Source organism: Plasmodium brasilianum, chromosome 12 (genome assembly GCF_023973825.1).
Source record: "Plasmodium brasilianum strain Bolivian I chromosome 12, whole genome shotgun sequence".
Lineage (NCBI taxonomy): Eukaryota > Apicomplexa > Aconoidasida > Haemosporida > Plasmodiidae > Plasmodium > Plasmodium brasilianum.
In genome coordinates, this window is record NC_090125.1 from 3,198,418 (window position 1) to 3,218,105 (window position 19,688).

Below are 19,688 nucleotides of genomic sequence, written 5' to 3' on the forward strand. Positions count from 1 at the left end.
TTTAGCATAATATTAATTATATCTAAATTTTATAAATCCTATAATTATAAGATTCCTTTTTTTTTTTTAAGATAGTTATTGGAACATAGCATCATACACATGTGTGCTATGTTAAAAGCTATATATATCCCAGTTGTAAAAAGTGCGTTTATGCATTTTGCACATACAATTTTATTGAATTATAAATATTTGTTTGCAATTCAAATTAAATAATCTTGAATAATTGTAAATGGAAATGTTTAATTAGTCTTTATTAAAAGTTTATATAAATATAAATATAAATATGTACATTTATACATATACATATGTATATGTACTGTTGAGCTAGGAAGTAGTCATAATGTAAACTCGTGAAAAGTGTATACACATTAACTACAGCACACCAAATTTTCGCATAATCATTAAATTAAGATAGTAAAAATAAAAAAGAAGCAAAAAAAATTATAATTATTATAACTATAGATAAAAAAAAATATAAGTATTCCTAAATTTGTAGGAAAAATGAAAATCTAATGTAAAAGAATAAAAAAAAATTGAAAGCAATAAAAAACATTTCACAAAATTACATATACATTTAATTGGAGGATATAGTCAGTTCACGCATATAATGGCAGATAGAATTTACAGAAAATACTGAAACGTTTTGAACAATGCATTATTAAGGCAATTTTTAAAATATAATTTATGTTCATATGAAAAATATATAATCCTATTTTCTACATGTGCTCGAATAATACAGAAAAAAAAAGTGTAACGATGTGCCAGAGCATTTTTTTTTTCCATGTTAGATAAAAAAGAGTATTCATAAGATGAATAAATAAGTAGTTAAATGTGTCTTAATGTGTGTATATACATATGTATATCTGCCTATCTGCATATTCTCGTGTATGGACGCATTTAAGCAAGAATACATTACCCCTTGAAGTTACATCCTTCAGCGGTCACATTTCCTTTCGTAAAAATAAGACTAACATGTGCCTTAATAAATGTTCGTAACGTTCTCATTTCATATATGCCTGTTACACCATTCTAGGAAAAAACTCAAGAGAGAGCTAGGATCTCTTGTTTAATTTTTTTTAGAATTTATGAATATAGTAAACTTTATATAATATTCATTTCGAATAAAATTAGTATGCCCATATGTGTACATCCATGCAAATTGCATTACTTTTTTTTTTTTTTTCTTTTTTTTTATATTCCTTAAAATATGTTGTATGATCACTTTATATGTACTACAATACATCTAGCATATATATATATATATATGTAATATATTAGTACCTAGGACCAACCTTCATCAAGATAACCAATATTTCCGCAAGATATTTCTTTTCCTTTATCTTCATCTATTACTGCTTCTGATGTAAACTGATATTCAATATTATTCAAATTTTCCTTTTGAGGTGGCTTGTAATTGCGTAACTTATCTAGAATATATATAGATGCTATGATTACAAATGTACCAGCAAAAATTGTTAAACCTGCATATTTGAATGTTTTACTATGATAAGATTTACCATCAGAATTTTCTTTTTCCTCTTCATTTAATGTATTTGTTATATCTTTTTGAATCTGTTCTTCCAGTAGTTTGTTAACTTCCTGAGACATAACTCTCGGAAGTGGATCTTTAGTATCATCTGAATCTATGATAAAATTATTCTGACCTACAATTATATATTTTTTTCGGTCTAAATTTCCATCTGCTGATTTTTTGTTATACACTTTATGAACACTTTTTGTATCTGTATAGTATTTATATGGGTAATTCTCATTCCCCCCTTGAAGCTTTTTTGCATTCTCTACATAATCACCAAGTACATCTAATTTTTTATTTATTTCATCTTTCTTTCCATTATCACTGTTAGGATTATCATTATCATTCACTATACTATTAATTATTTTGTCCACATTTTCTTTTTCTAATTCCATTTTGTTAGATTCTTCTTCCGATAATGAACTGTTTTTATCTTTTGTAAATGTAGAATCAGGATTTTTATTAGCTGTACTAGATACTTCTCCGTTTTGTTCGTTTCTATAATTTGTTTGTGATGAAGCATCTGTTGTTTTACCCATACCTCCTTCCTTTTCTATTTCTTTGCTTTCAGGTACCTTTTCATTACCCACTTCAGTATTTTCATGTGATGATACACCTGAATTTCCATTAACGGCTGTTTTCGAATCCTCTTCCCTTGTAAACTCTATTTCCCCTTTTTTTTTATTTTGATTATTTTCATTATTATCATTATTTGCGTCTAACCTAGTAACTACTTCATGTTCGTGCTGATATATTGTTTGTCCTTTATTTTTTATTGAATTAAGATTATCTTCTGTTTGCTCTTCTTTACCTTTTCTTTCGCTTTCTATCTTTTTATTATCTGAATCATCTTTATCTTCACGAATTTTCATACCTTTTACTGAATCTTTTTCTCCCTCGTTTGCTATACCTTCAGTTGTGATCTCATTAGATATATGGTCCCTTATATTCGTGATCGTATTCTCTTTTTTACCTTCATCTTTATTTTTCATTGCGCTATCCTTTTCAGGACTAATATTTTCACTTTCATTCTGTCCATCTGTGTTTTCATTTTCATATGTTCTTTTCTTTTGTCCATTAATATATTCGCTAATTCTTAAAATGCCTTGATTATCCTTTATGGAAGTCTCCTTTGAATCATCATATTCACCATTAAGCTCATCATCAAATATAACTTTACCTGTACCTCCTTCATTGTCTTTCGCATTAACTTCATCTATTGTCTCACCATTACCTTCATCTATTGTCTCACCATTACCTTCATCTATAATTCTGCTTTTAACAACATTCTTACCATTGCCATCACGAGAACTTTCAGATACGACATTTGATTTAATTGCACCTTTATCCTCATCTATACCATTACCTTTTCCTATACTTTTACCACTAACTCTTATTACACCTTTACCTTTATCTACAACTGTACCATTACCTACACCTTCATCTTTACCTTCACTTTGCACTTGAACTCCTTTACATGTCTTTCCATCACTGGTGCACTGCTCAGAAATAAACTTTTTATTTTCTACTTTAGGATTATGTACATGCCCCACTTGGTGATTTTCGCCTTTATCTTCAAGTGGTATTTCATGCTTCTTAATTTCACTCTCATGAAAACGATGTCCACTCATAACTTCACCTGATTCTTGTTGATTCCTTATAATCTTATCTGGTGTATTTCCTTTAGTGGTTTCATCGGATGTTGGATAATCCTGAGTTGTTTCATCGGTTGTTGGGTGTACTTGATTGTCTTTATGAGTTATTGGATGTAAATGAGCATCTTCACTAGTTGTTTTATGTTTTTGTGTGGTTTCATCAGTTACTGTATGTTCTCTAGAGTCCTTATTAGTTATTGGATGCTCACGAGTATGCTCTTCAGATAATGTATTCTTTTGAGTGCCTCCATCAGTTAATGTATTCTCTTGAGTGTCTTCATAATTTGTTGGATGTGCTTTATTGTCTTTATGAGTTAATGGATTTAGCTGAATGTCCTCACCAGTTATTGGATTCTGTTGAGAGGATTCATCGCTTATTGGATTTAATTTATCGTCTTTATGAGATAATGGATGTAACTGAGTGGCTTCATCAGTTGTTGGATGTAATCGAGTGGCTTCATGAGATGTTTTATGTACTTGAGTGGCTTCATCAATTGGTGGATGTACTTGATAATCTTTATGAGTTAACGGATGTAACCGAGTGGCTTCATCAGTTGTTGGATGTATATGTTCGTCCTTATGATATAACGGATGTAACGGTGTGGCTTCATCAGATGTTGAATGTACTTGATCATCTTTATGAGTTAATGGATGTAACTGAGTAGGTTCATCAGATGTTGGATGTACATGAGTGGCTTCATCAGATGTTGGATGTACATGAGTGGCTTCATTAGTTGTTGGATGTACATGAGTGGCTTCATTAGTTGTTGGATGTACTTGAGTGTCTTCATCAGATGTTGGATGTACTTGAGTGTCTTCACCAGTTATTGTATGTAACTGAGTGGCTTCATCAGATGTTTTATGTACTTGAGTGGCTTCATCAATTGGTGGATGTACTTGATCATCTTTATGAGTTAAAGGATGTAACTGAGTGGCTTCATCAATTGTTGGATGTACTTGATCATTTTTATGAGTTAATGGATGTAACTGAGTAGGTTCATCAGATGTTGGATGTACTTGATCATCTTTATGAGTTAGTGGATGTAACCGAGTATCTTCATTAGATGTTGAATGTACTTGAGTGTCTTCATCAGATGTTGAATGTACTTGATCATCTTTATGAGTTAAAGGATGTAACTGAGTGGCTTCATCAATTGTTGGATGTACTTGATCATCTTTATGAGTTAATGGATGTAACTGAGTAGCTTCATCAGATGTTGGATGTACTTGATCATCTTTATGAGTTAATGGATGTAACTGAGTATCTTCATCAGATGTTGGATGTACTTGATCATCTTTATGAGTTAAAGGATGTAACTGAGTGGCTTCATCAATTGTTGGATGTACTTGATCATTTTTATGAGTTAATGGATGTAACCGAGTATCTTCATCAGATGTTGGATGTACTTGAGTGTCTTCACCAGTTAAAGGATGTAACTGAGTGGCTTCATCAATTGGTGGATGTACTCGATCACCTTTATGAGTTAAAGGATGTAACTGAGTAGCTTCATCAGATGTTGGATGTACTTGATCATCTTTATGAGTTAAAGGATGTAACTGAGTAGCTTCATCAATTGTTGGATGTATTTGAGTGTCTTTATGAGTTAACGGATGTAACCGAGTGGCTTCATCAGTTGTTGGATGTATATGTTCGTCCTTATGATATAGCGGATGTAACGGTGTGGCTTCATCAGATGTTGAATGTACTTGATCATTTTTATGAGTTAACGGATGTAATTGAGTAGGTTCATCAGAAGTTGGATGTATTTGAGTGGCTTCATCAGTTGTTGGATGTAATCGAGTGGCTTCATGAGATGTTTTATGTACTTGAGTGGCTTCATCAATTGGTGGATGTACTTGATAATCTTTATGAGTTAACGGATGTAACCGAGTGGCTTCATCAATTGGTGGATGTACTTGATCATCTTTATGAGTTAAAGGATGTAACTGAGTGTCTTCATCAGATGTTGGATGTACATGAGTGGCTTCATTAGTTGTTGGATGTACATGAGTGGCTTCATCAATTGTTGGATGTACTTGATCATCTTTATGAGTTAAAGGATGTAACTGAGTGGCTTCATCAATTGTTGGATGTACTTGATCATCTTTATGAGTTAAAGGATGTAACTGAGTAGCTTCATCAGATGTTGGATGTGCATGAGTGGCTTCATTAGTTGTTGGATGTACTTGAGTGTCTTCATCAGATGTTGGATGTACTTGAGTGGCTTCATCAATTGGTGGATGTACTTGATCATCTTTATGAGTTAATGGATGTAACTGAGTATCTTCATCAGATGTTGAATGTACTTGATCATTTTTATGAGTTAACGGATGTAACTGAGTATCTTCATCAGATGTTGGATGTACTTGATCATCTTTATGAGTTAAAGGATGTAACTGAGTATCTTCATCAGATGTTGGATGTACTTGATCATCTTTATGAGTTAATGGATGTAACTGAGTATCTTCATCAGATGTTGGATGTACTTGATCATCTTTATGAGTTAAAGGATGTAACTGAGTGGCTTCATCAATTGTTGGATGTACTTGATCATCTTTATGAGTTAATGGATGTAACTGAGTATCTTCATCAGATGTTGGATGTACTTGAGTGTCTTCATTAATTATTGAATGTATTTGAGTGGCTTCATCATTTTTTGGATTTAATCGAATAGCTTCATCAGATGTTGAATGTACTTGATCATCTTTATAAGTTAATGGATGTAACCGAGTATCTTCATCAGATGTTGGATGTACTTGAGTGTCTTCACCAGTTATTGTATGTAACTGAGGGGCTTCATCAGATGTTTTATGCACTTGAGTGGCTTCATCAATTGGTGGATGTACTTGATCATCTTTATGAGTTAATGGATGTAACTGAGTAGGTTCATCAGATATTGGATGTACATGAGCATACTCACCAGTTATAGGATTTAACCGAGTGACTTGATCAGTTGTTGGAAGTACTTGAGTGTCTTCACCAGTTACTGTATGTAACTGAGTGGCTTCATCAGATGTTGGATGTACTTGAGTGTCTTCACTAGTTATTGGATATAATCGAGTAGCTTCATCATTTGTTAGATGTAATCGAATAGCTTCATCTGATGTTGGATGTATCTGATCATCTTTGTAAGTTAACGGATGTAACTGAGTGGCTTCATCAATTGTTGGATGTACTCGATCACCTTTATGAGTTAAAGGATGTAACTGAGTGGCTTCATCAATTGGTGGATGTACTTGATCATCTTTATGAGTTAAAGGATGTAACCAAGTAGCTTCATCAGATGTTGGATGTGTATGATCGTCTTTATGAGTAAATGGATGTAACTGAGTGACCTCATCAGTTGTTGGATGTATATGATCGTCCTTATGAGTAAATGGATGTAGCCCAGTGGCTTCATCAATTGTTGGATGTGCTTGATTGTCTTTATGAGTTAAAGGATGTAACTGAGTGGCTTCATCAATTGTTGGATGTACTCGATCATCTTTATGAGTTAAAGGATGTAACTGAGTATCTTCATCAGATGTTGGATGTATTTGAGTGGCTTCATCAGTTTTTGGATGTAATCGAATAGCTTCATCAGATGTTGGATGTACTTGATCATCTTTATGAGTTAATGAATGTAACTGAGTGGCTTTATCAGATGTTGGATGTGCATGAGTGGCTTCATTAGTTGTTGGATGTACTTGAGTGTCTTCACCAGTTACTGTATGTAACTGAGTGGCTTCATCATTTTTTGGATTTAATCGAATAGCTTCATCAGATGTTGAATGTACCTGATCATCTTTATGAGTTAATGGATGTAACCGAGTATCTTCATCAGATGTTGGATGTACTTGAGTGTCTTCACCAGTTATTGTATGTAACTGAGTAGGTTCATCAGATGTTGGATGTACTTGACTGCCTTCACCAGTTAATGGATAATCTTGAGTTGCTTCATAGGTTGTTGGATGCACTTGAATGTCTTTATGAGTTATCGGATTCTGTTGAGAAGCTTCATCGGTTGTTGAACGTACTTGATCGTCCTTATGAGTAAATGGATGTAACTGAGTGGTTCCATCAGTTGTTGAATGTACTTGATCGTCTTTATGAGTTAACGGATGTAACTGAGTAACTTCATTGCTTGTTGGACGTACTTGGTCATCTTTATGAATTACTAGATCTACTTGAGTTTGTTCACCAGTTAGTGGATTCTGTTGCATGATTTCATTGCTTGTTGGGTGTACTTGAGTGGCTTCATGAGCTATTGGATGTAACTGAGAGTCTTCATAAGTTGCATATGTATTTTGGGAATTATAATCTGATTCGATATCTTTTCCTATTTTTTCATACCACGGTATGTATTTTGTCACGGTTTCATATGGTAGTTGATTTTGTTTCTTAACATTAGTTAACATCATTTCTTCTGTAGCATTTTCACGGAGTATTTTATGTGGTATCTCTGTTTTATCTGTTAATTGATGATTTTTCGTAGTATCATCTGATACTGTTTCTTCTATTATATTTTCATCCTTAATTTTGTATTGTCCCTCTGTTTCATGTGGTGTTCTTTCTTGATTCTCAGCATTATCTTTCACAATCACTTCCTTACCTCTTTCATTGGTTATATGATGTCCACTTACAGTTTCATTTAGTACTTGTTGGTTCTTTTTAATATTATTTGCTACTATTTCGTTTATATTGTGTTCATCGTGTATATGTTGTTCTCCTGTCGTTTCCAATGGTACTTCAACCTCTTTGTTAGTATCATCTGATACTCTATGGTGAATACTAGTTTCTTCTGGTATTTCATATTTTTTTATTATCTGATCTGATACTTGGTGATTCTTCTTTGTCTTATCTAAGTTTGTGTGTAGTGTAAAATTTTTATCGATTATACTGTATTCTTCTGATGCTTCATTTGCTAAGTCTCTATTTTCCCCATTATAATCTGAAACTATTTCATTTCCAATATTTTCATCTGTTTCGTAAACCTCTTTCATATCTTCATTTGGATCTACGTGTTTTCTAATACTATGGAGAGTTATTTCATGTGTACTTTTGTTTTCATCTGGCACTTGAAAATTTTTCGTGTTACCATCTGATATTATTTCCTCTGTGATAGATTCATCTGCTGTTTTTGGTTTTTCCTCATTATGCTCAGGTAATGAATTATCACTTATGGTATGAATTTGTAGTTTATGTTCTGTACTACTCACATTGGGAGGAGTATGTTCGATGGTTGATTTATTTGGTACTTTATTTGCTTCTTTTTTATCATGGCTATCTGTTTGATATTCCTTTTGTATTATATGACTCTCTGGATGGTTATCAGAATGTTTTTCTTCTATTTCTTCTCTTTCATTTTCCACTTCATTAGGAAAATTAATTGTGTGTTCTTCCTTTCCTTGTGATTCACCTTCGTTTACCTTTTCTCCTGGTAAACTATTATACTCTTTTTTTTCTGCACTTAATATTTCACTTTTTCCATTTATATTCTCACTTGTAGAGTGATGTTCATATGTTGGAGCTGTAGTTCCAATAACATGTTTACCTAGCTTTGTATTTTCCCTGTATAGTACATGTCTTATATGAGGTTGAATAATTGTATGTATGCTATCATTTTCTTCTCTTATTTTTCCATTAGTATTTTTACGTAAATCTACTATTTCAGTATTTTCTAATCTTCTTTGACTTCTTTCTTCTTCTGGCATTTGTCGTTCGTTTATTGATCCATGTAATACAAGGATTCCATTTTTTCCTTCTCTTAGTAATTGATTTTGTTTTATATTTTTATATTTCTTTTCAGACTTTTCTATTCCTTCATTTATCACCTGATGTTCTTCCAGCGTGTTTACTGTATCCTTACTTTTTATTTTTTCATCATCCGTCAATAAATGTTCTATCTCTTTGTTTACTGCTCCCTTACCTTTTAATTTTTCGTCTCCAGTTATATCATGTTCTTCCTCTTTACTTACGACTTCGTTACTTCCTTCTTTTTCTATATCTATCGATCCTTGCTCTACCTCTTTATTTACTGCTCCCGTGCCTCTTAATTTTTCGTTTTCTGTAAACTCATTTCCTACCTCTTTATTTACTACTTCCTTACTTCTTTCCCTTTCGTTTTCCTTAAGTGCATCATTTTCTTGTTTTTCATTTTTCTGTATATGGTTTTCTTCGTGTAATTCTGAATTATGTTTATTGTTCTCATCATTTCTTATCTCATTTGTCCTTTTATAAGTAGGTGTTCCATTCTGATCAGTTACAATTCTCTCATGTGATGTATCTCTACTATCTTCTACTCTTGCAGAATCGTCTACATTGCTAGATACAACATGTTCGTTTATATTTTGTATATGATCATCGCTATTATTATTATTATTAATTGGAGAATTTATATTGTCATTTTCTTCTGTGGTTATTGAATTATAACTTGAAGTTTGTCCACCTTTTATATTATTTATAATGTTCTCTCTTGATCTATTATTTGTACTTTTTTTCGTAGTCACATCTTCGGTAAGGGTACCAGGAACATTAAACACAATTTTTTCATCTTTTTTAAGAAGATCATTATTCACAATAATTTCTTTCTCCTTTTCTTCGTCCTCTCTATTTATTATATCATCTGTAATTAATGCACTTCCAGCACTTTGCGCTACTTTCTCTTTATTTTCGTCTTCACCTGCCACTTTTGAATCTTCATCTATAACTTTCACACCTTCATCTGTCACATACACATTTGAATCTACCACCTTCGCACCTGCATTTATCACTTTCACACCTCCACCTACAACTTTTGTACCTTCATCTGTCACATTCATATCTGCATCTTTCATCTTCGCACTTTTGTCTATCACTTTTTTAATTTCATCAACTTTTTCACCGCCATTTGTCACTTTTGTACTTTCATCTGTCGCTTTCGTACCTACATTTTCCACTTTCGTATCTACATCTTCCACTTTCGTACCTACATCTTCCACTTTCATATCTACATCTTCCACTTTCATATCTACATCTTCCACTTTCGTATCTACATCTTCCACTTTCGTACCTACATCTTCCACTTTCGTACCTACATCTTCCACTTTCGTACCTACATCTTCCACTTTCGTACCTACATCTTCCACTTTCGTATCTACATCTTCCACTTTCGTATCTACATCTTCCACTTTCATATCTACATCTTCCACTTTTGTATCTACATCCTCCACTTTCGTACCTACATCTTCCACTTTCATATCTACATCTTCCACTTTCATATCTACATCTGTCACTTTCGTACCTACATCTTCCACTTTCGTATCTACATCTTTCACTTTCGTACCTACATCTTCCACTTTCGTATCTACATCTTCCACTTTCGTACCTACATCTTCCACTTTCGTATCTACATCCTCCACTTTCACACCTCTATCTTCCGTTTTCATACTTCCAGCTGTCAATTTAGAAGGTGCATCTTCCACTTTAGAACCTCCATCTGTCAATTTCGCACCTGCATCTTCCAATTTCACATCTGAATTTGCCACCTTCACCCCCGCATCTGCAACGTTTTTACTTTCGCCTTTTACATCTCCCCCGGTTTCATCAACTTTCCCCATTTCTTCTATATATCCCTCGTCCTCTCTCATAAGCCTATACTGTTTTTCGATCATTGCATTAAATCTATTTTTTATCTGTTCCTTTACCTCTTGTATTTTGCGTGCGTTAGCTTGTTCTTCTGTTTCACCTTTTCTTGTACTCTCGATTTCTCTTCTGATACTTTTTTCTATAATACTAGTTTCATGTGCCTCATTTAAACGTTTAGTTAGCATATCTAAATAAGATAAATCTTCTCCATTTTTTATTTGGTCATCTGTACACTTTGGCAAATCAGAACATTCTTCATAATGTTCTACAATTTCATGAAATAAAATACGAGGATTAAATTTATATCCTTTACCACATACACCCCTGCATTCATATATTTTGTTTGGACATTCTATACGAAAATCTTCTTTTACTGCTATATCATAATCAAATACAACTCTACATGTAGGATCATAATATTGCCTATACTTAACAGATTCACTAACAGTAATTTTTAAAGGTATTTCTCGTTGTCTTTTTCTAAATTCACATGGTCCACTCCAGTCAGACCAATCACCATACCTTGAACATGTTGCACCATACTGTAAATGATAACAAAATTTTTTTAAACCTCCAACACTTGAATTATCGAATGAATTTTGTATAAAATGTGAAAGAGCATAACCTATATCTTTATCATATCGAGCTTCTGAAAGTTTGTTAACTGTATATATTGAATAGCTATTAACTTCTGATATGAAAAAAATACCAACATTCTTACTTCTGATTTCTCTAATGTAATTTACTAATTCATCTGAATATTCTGATAAATCAACTTCTGAATATTTCTTACAAATAACTATAACATTTTTCGCATTTTTAAAGGATTCATTCTTTAATATATATTCTTCATAATATTCTCTTAAGGATGAAAATAAATCTGTTTTTACTGGTGCTAAATGAACATAATTTTTTATTACCCTCTTCATTTCTTTAGAAAATGGTAATAGTTGTATTTTATCAAAACTTTGAATGTTCTTATATATTATTTTATTACTATATATAATTGTACTTAAATAATTATTTTTATTTTTCTTCATATATATACTTGTTCCCATAAGTGTAAACGTCATATTTTCTATAAAAGATTTACTCTGGATCTCTGAACTGATAAGAAAATGTATATTCATTCCTTTGCAAAAATCGAGAACGAAATTTCTGGAGGTCTCTAAATATGTAAAAAAGGAATGAATATGTATAAGCGTGAGTCTAAATGAATGTAGCTGTAAATGTAGTTGCAAATGTAGATGTATACAAGATGAAGCTGTCTATGTAGATGACAATGCACAAATAATCACAGTGCAAACTTCAAACATAATTAAATCAAAAATTTGTTTATAGTAACAGCAGTTTTAACCGAATTTTATACATAAATAAGTAAAAAGAAATAAATACACAAACGTGAAAAAAAAAGCATCATATATAATATGTGAAACGTATGAAGACTTGTAATGTTATTTTAACATATATAAACGTTATGGACACATGAAGAATGAGAAATGGTATATCATTACATGATAAATTTTTGTAAATATATTCTTTAATAATACAGATATTTGAACATGTAGAACTTAAAAAACTGTTCTACCGAATAAAAAAATATTTTAAAAATTGTTTTATATATAATAGTGACAAGGTGCAAGGAATTTTTGTTTTCCTTTTTCTTCTCTTTTTTTTGTTCTTTTTTTTTATTTTTTCTTACCTAAAAAGTTCTTTCTGAGACTTGATCCATAAGCCAAGTGAAAAAAATTTACAATAGTAAGAAATATAAAAAACTTCATTTTTAAAACTAAAAAAATTAACACAGTAATGACCAAAAATGACTAAGTTTCAATTTCAAAAATTTTAGCAGAGGTCAAATCACTAATATGGTATTCATAACATGAAGTTATGTGATTTTATAATAGTGTAATTTTATACTTATTTTTAAATCTATATGTTCTTTATAATATTTTTCTTATGTTACATCTGGTTTTATTCTTACTCCTTTATTCTTAATTTTTTTTTCTTTTTTTATTGTAATATTAGAACAATTCTTTTCTTTTATTTCAAATAAAGTTAGAGTATAGGTATATGTATACGTGTACATAAATATATATATATATATATATATATGTATATAAAATATAAATAAAATATATAATGCAGAAGAGGATCTATAAAAATGCATAAATGTATAACTGTAACGGAATAAAGAAGAATATAACAAAAGAGTTAGCTAATTTACAGCTTTAAAAAAAAGTTTTGCCACCAGGAAGATAAGACACTATTATTATATTTTATTTTTTTATTTTGTAACAGGAAAATATGGACATAAATAAAGGGAGTAATAATATACATATATATGCTTCTTATACAATTTTTGAAGAAAAAAATTCTTTTAAATTTGTGGTTCCCTACATAATACTTTAAGAAGAATTATTTTAAAATTTGATGCAATAATGATATTATATTATACGGCATTAGAACCGGTAATGAATGCATGCAGACAGGATAAAAAGCAGACCGTTCTGGATAATTTAGCTTTTTTTAGTTTTTTTTTTTTTTTTTTTTTTTTTTTTTTTATTAATTTTGAAGGAAATATAATGATTACTTTTTTGGAGAACAGTATATATCAATATTTTTCCTTTCTCGAATTATAATTGTTTTCTTCCGATGGGATATATTTTAGGATCTGTTCCATTTAATGAGAATGCAAAAAGGATATATATAAAACAAATTAGAAAACATTTATTTTTATCATCATATATTTTATATTATTTTGTTTATTAATGAGTAATAAAAAAATTTTGCTATTATAAGGGTTAAAAAAAAAAAAAATAAAATAATAATAGATTTAAGATATATATATCAGTCAAAATAATTTTTTAAGGTAATTTTTTTTGAGATATCAAAGTGTTAACACTTTTTTTTTTTTTTATATAAACATAATTCCATATCCACAGCTCAAAAGTTACTACGTTTTTTCACTCTTGTAATTTTCGCCATACTCTTCAAATATGTAAAAAAAAAATGTATAGACGGTACAAAATGATGCATAGATTATATTTTCCATATAATTAAACCGTTTTCATTTTACGTTTCTATAGTATAGAAAGGTTCTAGTAGCATTCTAGATGAATGGATGGGAGTAAGAGTAAAAAAAAAAGTGGTAAAGCTCAGGTTTTCCTAAATTTTCCATTTTTTTAAATAATGGTAAACACACAGTATATATATATGTGGGTACCTTCATAGCTACTTCTTTTTTATTGTGTGTAAATAACACGCATTAGACTTCTTAAAAAATGATGTTCATATAATTTTGAGAAATACGTTTTCCTGAATGATTATATTTTAAAAATTTACTGGGATAAAATAATTTGTGAAAAATGTTATTTTGCTAATTTCTTTTGTCTTGTCATAAAACTAACAAAGACGTTGGACCTAAATAAAAAATTACCTGACTTTTCAAAATTGTTAACGAAGTTGTGCAGGAAAATTCTGAACATAATGCTGCGAAAAATAAACCTTGATTTTGTATAAATTGCTGCGCCTTCTCCATATCTTATTCTTACAGTTCGAATATAAAAAAAATATTGGAAAGACATGTTAACAAGGATGGAAAAATTATTTCTAAAAATTATAACTATATTAATGTTTATTTTTGCAAAGTATCCTTTTATTTTGGTGCTGAATTGATAGCTATAGATATGATATGTATGTACAGATATTTTATGTTTATGTACACTAGAAGGCGCAATAATATGAACAAATAATACCAATATCGTTTCCTTTAAATATTAATTATTCTTTCAAAGAATATATAAAACCCATAGTCATTTACTTGGTAATAAGAATGTTTACGTCAAAGGAATTTGTACTAGTAGAAAGGTGCAACTGGAAAAAGGGAGCGAACATATAAATATATGTCGTACGATTATATAAAAAAGAAACTAATAAGATGGTTAGAATAAATGTTTTTTAAAAATTCAAAAGGCTTTTACGTCCTAAATACGCACAACAGAAATTTTAATGAATATTTTTTTTTTTTTTTAGGACCATGCTTTTGTAGCATTTTAAAAATAAAACAGATTTTTCATAGTTTTCCGGGCTTTCAGAATAATGCAGCAATTTTGTTTTTACTTTTTTTTTTTTTTTTTTTTTTCAGTTCTTATAGATATTTACTCTATACTTCACAAATAGAAATGTGCATCAATTTCTTTTATGCAAGAATTAATTATATTTAGGCTTTTCATTTATCATACAAAAAGGGACTCCCTATGACTGATTTTATTCTATATAGAAAATTTGCTCATTTTTATATATGCGTAATTCCTCTACGATTAATACTTGTGCTTTTACTTGCATTTTTTACTATTTTTTTTGTGGAACTTTCACATTAACATTTTTATTTTTGACGCTTTGACTTGTTTTGTTATACTCGGCTAAATTTTGTTTTATTTTATTTTGTTATATCTTTTTTTTTTTTAATACAAGTGCAAAATGTGCACAAATTTCTTTTTACGCATTTATTTTTAAGGTTGTGAAGGGGCTTTTCCCAATAGCTAAGATATACCTTAATCCTTTTTAAGAAAAGTAATAATTATACTTATCTTTTCCTTTTTTAAATGCAAATGTTAAATTAAATTTTAGAAAATTAACACTTTTTTTTTTTATCAAAAAAGGAAGAGAGAGAAGAAAAAAAAAAAAAAAATGCATGGGAGAAGAGCAAACAATTCTAAAGATGAGAATATAAAATTAGAAAAAGTCAAAGAATTAATCCCATTAGTAAATGATTTAATTAAAAAGAAGAGAGCAAATATATATGAAAAGGAATACGTTGATATAACAACGGCTATTTTAAAAAAATGCCCTTATCTCCAAACACTGTGGAATTATAGGAGGGAATATTTTGAATCCATAAAAGATGAATACGTAAATGTGAATGTTGATACTAACGATGTTAAGGAAGGTTATTTATTCTAATAGAAAAAAAAAAAAAAAAAAGGAAAAAAAAGCAATTCTTTTGAATGTGTACCCTATGCGCATACTTTTTAGCGATTTTCACTTCACACTTATCAATGTCTACTGTTTAAGCGTACATGTGTATGCACAGTTATAAACGTTTGTGTATTGATTCTTAAAAGCATCTTTGGAATAATTGGGATGAGTTTTTTTGTGGTTTATCCTGCAATATATGCTCCATTTTTTTCTCCAATATATACTCTATTTTGTTGATTAATTTATTGTTCATATTTTTCGTTAATTTATGGTCCATATTTTTCGTTAATTTATGGTCCATTTTTTTCGCTAATTTATGGTACGTTTTTTCTCCAAATTTTGATCCATTTTTTTCTCAAACTTTTTCTGGTAGATGCGGACAAAAAGAATTGCTCTAAACAGCGCTTGAACGAATTAAAAAAGATGATGCAAAACGAAAATATAATGATTGAAGAAATCCTGAGTAGATTTAACAAGTGCAACGAATTGTGGTTTCATAAATTATGGGTAGTAAAATATTGCTTGAAAAATAATTTAACAAATATTCAAGATTTACTAGAAGAGCTAAAATATTGTAAAGGTTCCTTTTATAAAGATGACAGAAATTACCATTGTTGGAATTACAGGTCTTATGTAATTGCGTGTATATATATATCAATAAGAAAGAATGAAAGGGAAAAAGTAGGAGGTAATAATAGAGTTGAACAAAATGAAAGTAATAACGTTATTGCACAAGATTGTAATAATTTTAATGTACATAGATTGAATTACGAACTATCGAAAGAACTAATTGAACACAATTTTTCAAATTTTTCTGCTTGGTTTTTGAAATATTCTTTGAAAGAATCGTTTATCAATATAAATGATGAGTTAAACTTAATAAAAAATGCAATTTTTACAGACCCATTTGATCAAAGCTTATGGGAGTTTTATAGATGGTTCCTTTTTCAAAAAGGGAATTACAAAGAAGAAATTTTTTTTATCCTATTACAAGATAATTCTATTTATTTTTTTTTTCAAAACTTAGTTAAAGTAAATGTGGATAAATCTAAGTGTTACAATTTAAATAGTGAGGAAATAAGTGGAGTCTGGAATAAACAATTAATTACTATGAACAATCCACTGGACAATTTGGAATCTTATGTATACATTTTTAAAGCTAATGAAAAATTTTCTCTAAGTCATTTCACATATCTAAAGTTTTCTTTATATTATTTTAAATACAATATATATGAACATGATAAAATAAATTATGGAAAAAACATATTACAAGATTTGCTAACTGGTTGTGATTATTCTTTAAAGGAAGAAAACCAATTTGAATATAGCATAGTGTACGAAATTAATTTTCAGTACTTTTCAAAAAATGAACATTTTAAATTATTACAAGATTATAACAATAAAAATAGAAAAAGCTGTCGTTTCTCAAGTAAAAAAGATTGTACAAATATTTATGCTAGTTTATATGAATATATAAATTATTCCAATATTCTCTTAAGTACAGCAAGAAATATGGATTTTGGTTTGTTGCAATCTGAACTTGAACAAATAAATGAATTACTATATTTAGAGAGTAACTGCAAGTTTGCATTATTTACAAAGTGAGCAATACCAATTTATACTTACTCGTGCATAAGCGTATGTATACACATATTTGCTTATATATTGGTGCAGGCCCTTTGAATATTTGACAGTGCGTTATACATTCAAATATATGTATGTTTAAAAAATGAAAATAAGAAAAAACATTATGTTAATTTTGTAGATTTGAAATATTAAAAAGACTGGAAAAATTCGACCAAATGTTCCAATTACTTGAGCTGTTGAAGAATGTTGACCACATCAGGGTGCAGTACTACAATGACTGGGAAGTAGAACTAAGGATACAGTAACTTTTGCGTTCATTTTATCTATTGTTGAATTTGCCAAGTGTTTCTTTGTGTGTGCATTTGTATGGGTTATGTGTGTGTGTATGTTCGTATGTATGTGCGTATGTGTATGCGTATGTATGTCTGTATTTTTGCACCTATGTACATACGAATGCGTACATATACATATGTGTGTAAATTTCCTTTCAATGTAGAAAAAAAATATATAACTACTACCAGGATTCCGAAATAGGTTAAAAATATTTAATCAAAATAGATTTATTTCGTATACTTATATTCAGTAAAGCAAAGAATTAAAAAATATAAATGTGCCTTATACCTTATTGTTTCACTTACAGATGATAGCAATAAAGTGTTAGACCTGAGTGGTTTAAATATTGACCGTATAGATTACCCCCTTATGATTGAGGCTTTTTTTATACCGAAAATTAATTTGTCCAATAATCTTATATCAGTATCGTAGGAAAAAAAAAAAAAAAGAGCATAAAAAGGAAAACGGAAATGTTAATGTTTAATCTCAATTTTGGCTTAATTTTGTCCTATTTTGTCTTATTTGATTTTTTTTTTTTTGTACAACCCTTTTAGATGTACGGGTAAATTTACTGTAAATTTTTTGTATAATCTGAAGGAACTAGACCTAAGTAACAATAAAATAAAAAATTTTGTTAACCTTATGAAAAATTTATATAACCTAAAATTATTGAAGAAGTAAGTTGTAGAAATAATATAGGTACAGAAGAAAGAGCACATATTATTACATTTTTTGCGTATTTTATTTTTTTTAAATATGACTCATATTTTATTTTTAAATTAAAAATTTTTTATGTAGACTTGATGTGAGTAACAATGATTTAGTAAATTTTGATGAGGATCTCGACAATTTCGAGTTTGTTATATTACCTATATTGAAGTAGGCAAAAAAAAAAACAAAAAAAAAACTATACTTTCCAAATGAAATTACGTTTATATGGGTACATAATATTTAAATGTGTAACATATCCATTTGTGTGTCAATTAGTTAACTGATGTGTTTAAATCAAAAAATGTTATTCGTTCTCCCTGCATTTTATTATGTATATAAGAGTATAGCTAGTGCATATATGTTATGTACATTTATATAATTCGATAAAAAATATACGTTTATTAATGCATCCCTTTTTTTTTGTAGGGAAATTAATATTATGGATAGTAATATTTCCACCCTATTAAATCAAAAATACAAAGATAAAAGTAAGTTGAATACTTTTGATGTTGTTCGGGATAAGCACAAAATGGTTTTATCGAGATAATCATAGCAGGAATTACGTGGATGCTTATTTAAAAAAAAAAAAGAAGAAAAATACTAATTGTCATGAAAGTCTCTTTGATTTACTACTAGAAAAATCTATATTTTTTTTTTCCCGTTGTTTTTTTAATATTTTCCATTTTTAAGTGATGAAAACATTAACAGCACACAGCTCAAACATACCAAGTACATGAACGTTTATATATATATATATATATATATATATATAGAGAGAGAGAGTTTTATATAAAATCAGCATATGCGCGTCGCTTTATTGTGTAGCCTTATTAAAATATTGTTTGTCCAAATTTGTGTAAATAATCCGAAATGTACAAAATAAACGTGCGAAAACAAAAAAAGTGGAAACAAAATGTGTATACACGAATTCTACCTTTTTAATCTATAGACAAAAGGAATCTTTTAAAAAATAACAAAAAAAAAAAAAAAAAAAAATTAGAAATATAATAGGATAAACATAACAAAATAAAATAATGGAAAAATACGAAAACTTAAAAAGATATCAATTTTTATTAAAAATTTTATACACATATATTTGTAATTCAAAAAAATACCTTCTATAATTTACAGCAAATTTTAAAATATTTTTACCATGTCTTTTTTTTCATACGTTTTGGAAAAATGTTTTCAATAAAAGGAGTAGTGCAACATTTGCCTTTTGATCATCCTTTAGTCGAATACATATAAATATATATATATAAATATATGTTATTTAATCTGT

The 19,688-nt window shown here is 29.3% G+C and overlaps 2 protein-coding genes across 2 annotated transcripts; one reads left to right on the plus strand and one right to left on the minus strand.

The window, feature by feature from the left end:
• Positions 1-1,281: 1,281 nt before the first annotated feature.
• MKS88_004652 (uncharacterized protein) lies at positions 1,282-12,576 on the minus strand (the record flags this gene model as incomplete). Its single annotated transcript, XM_067217846.1, has 2 exons — positions 1,282-11,963; positions 12,498-12,576. 2 exons carry the CDS (start codon positions 12,574-12,576, stop codon positions 1,282-1,284), a joined length of 10,761 nt encoding a protein of 3,586 aa, XP_067072234.1.
• A 2,911-nt stretch (positions 12,577-15,487) lies between these two features.
• Positions 15,488-18,953, plus strand: MKS88_004653 (geranylgeranyl transferase type-2 subunit alpha; the record flags this gene model as incomplete). The annotated part of the gene is made up of 8 exons (XM_067217848.1): positions 15,488-15,746; positions 16,149-17,376; positions 17,541-17,663; positions 17,859-17,896; positions 18,003-18,123; positions 18,250-18,372; positions 18,494-18,574; positions 18,833-18,953. 8 exons carry the CDS (start codon positions 15,488-15,490, stop codon positions 18,951-18,953), a joined length of 2,094 nt encoding a protein of 697 aa, XP_067072235.1.
• Positions 18,954-19,688: the final 735 nt, after the last annotated feature.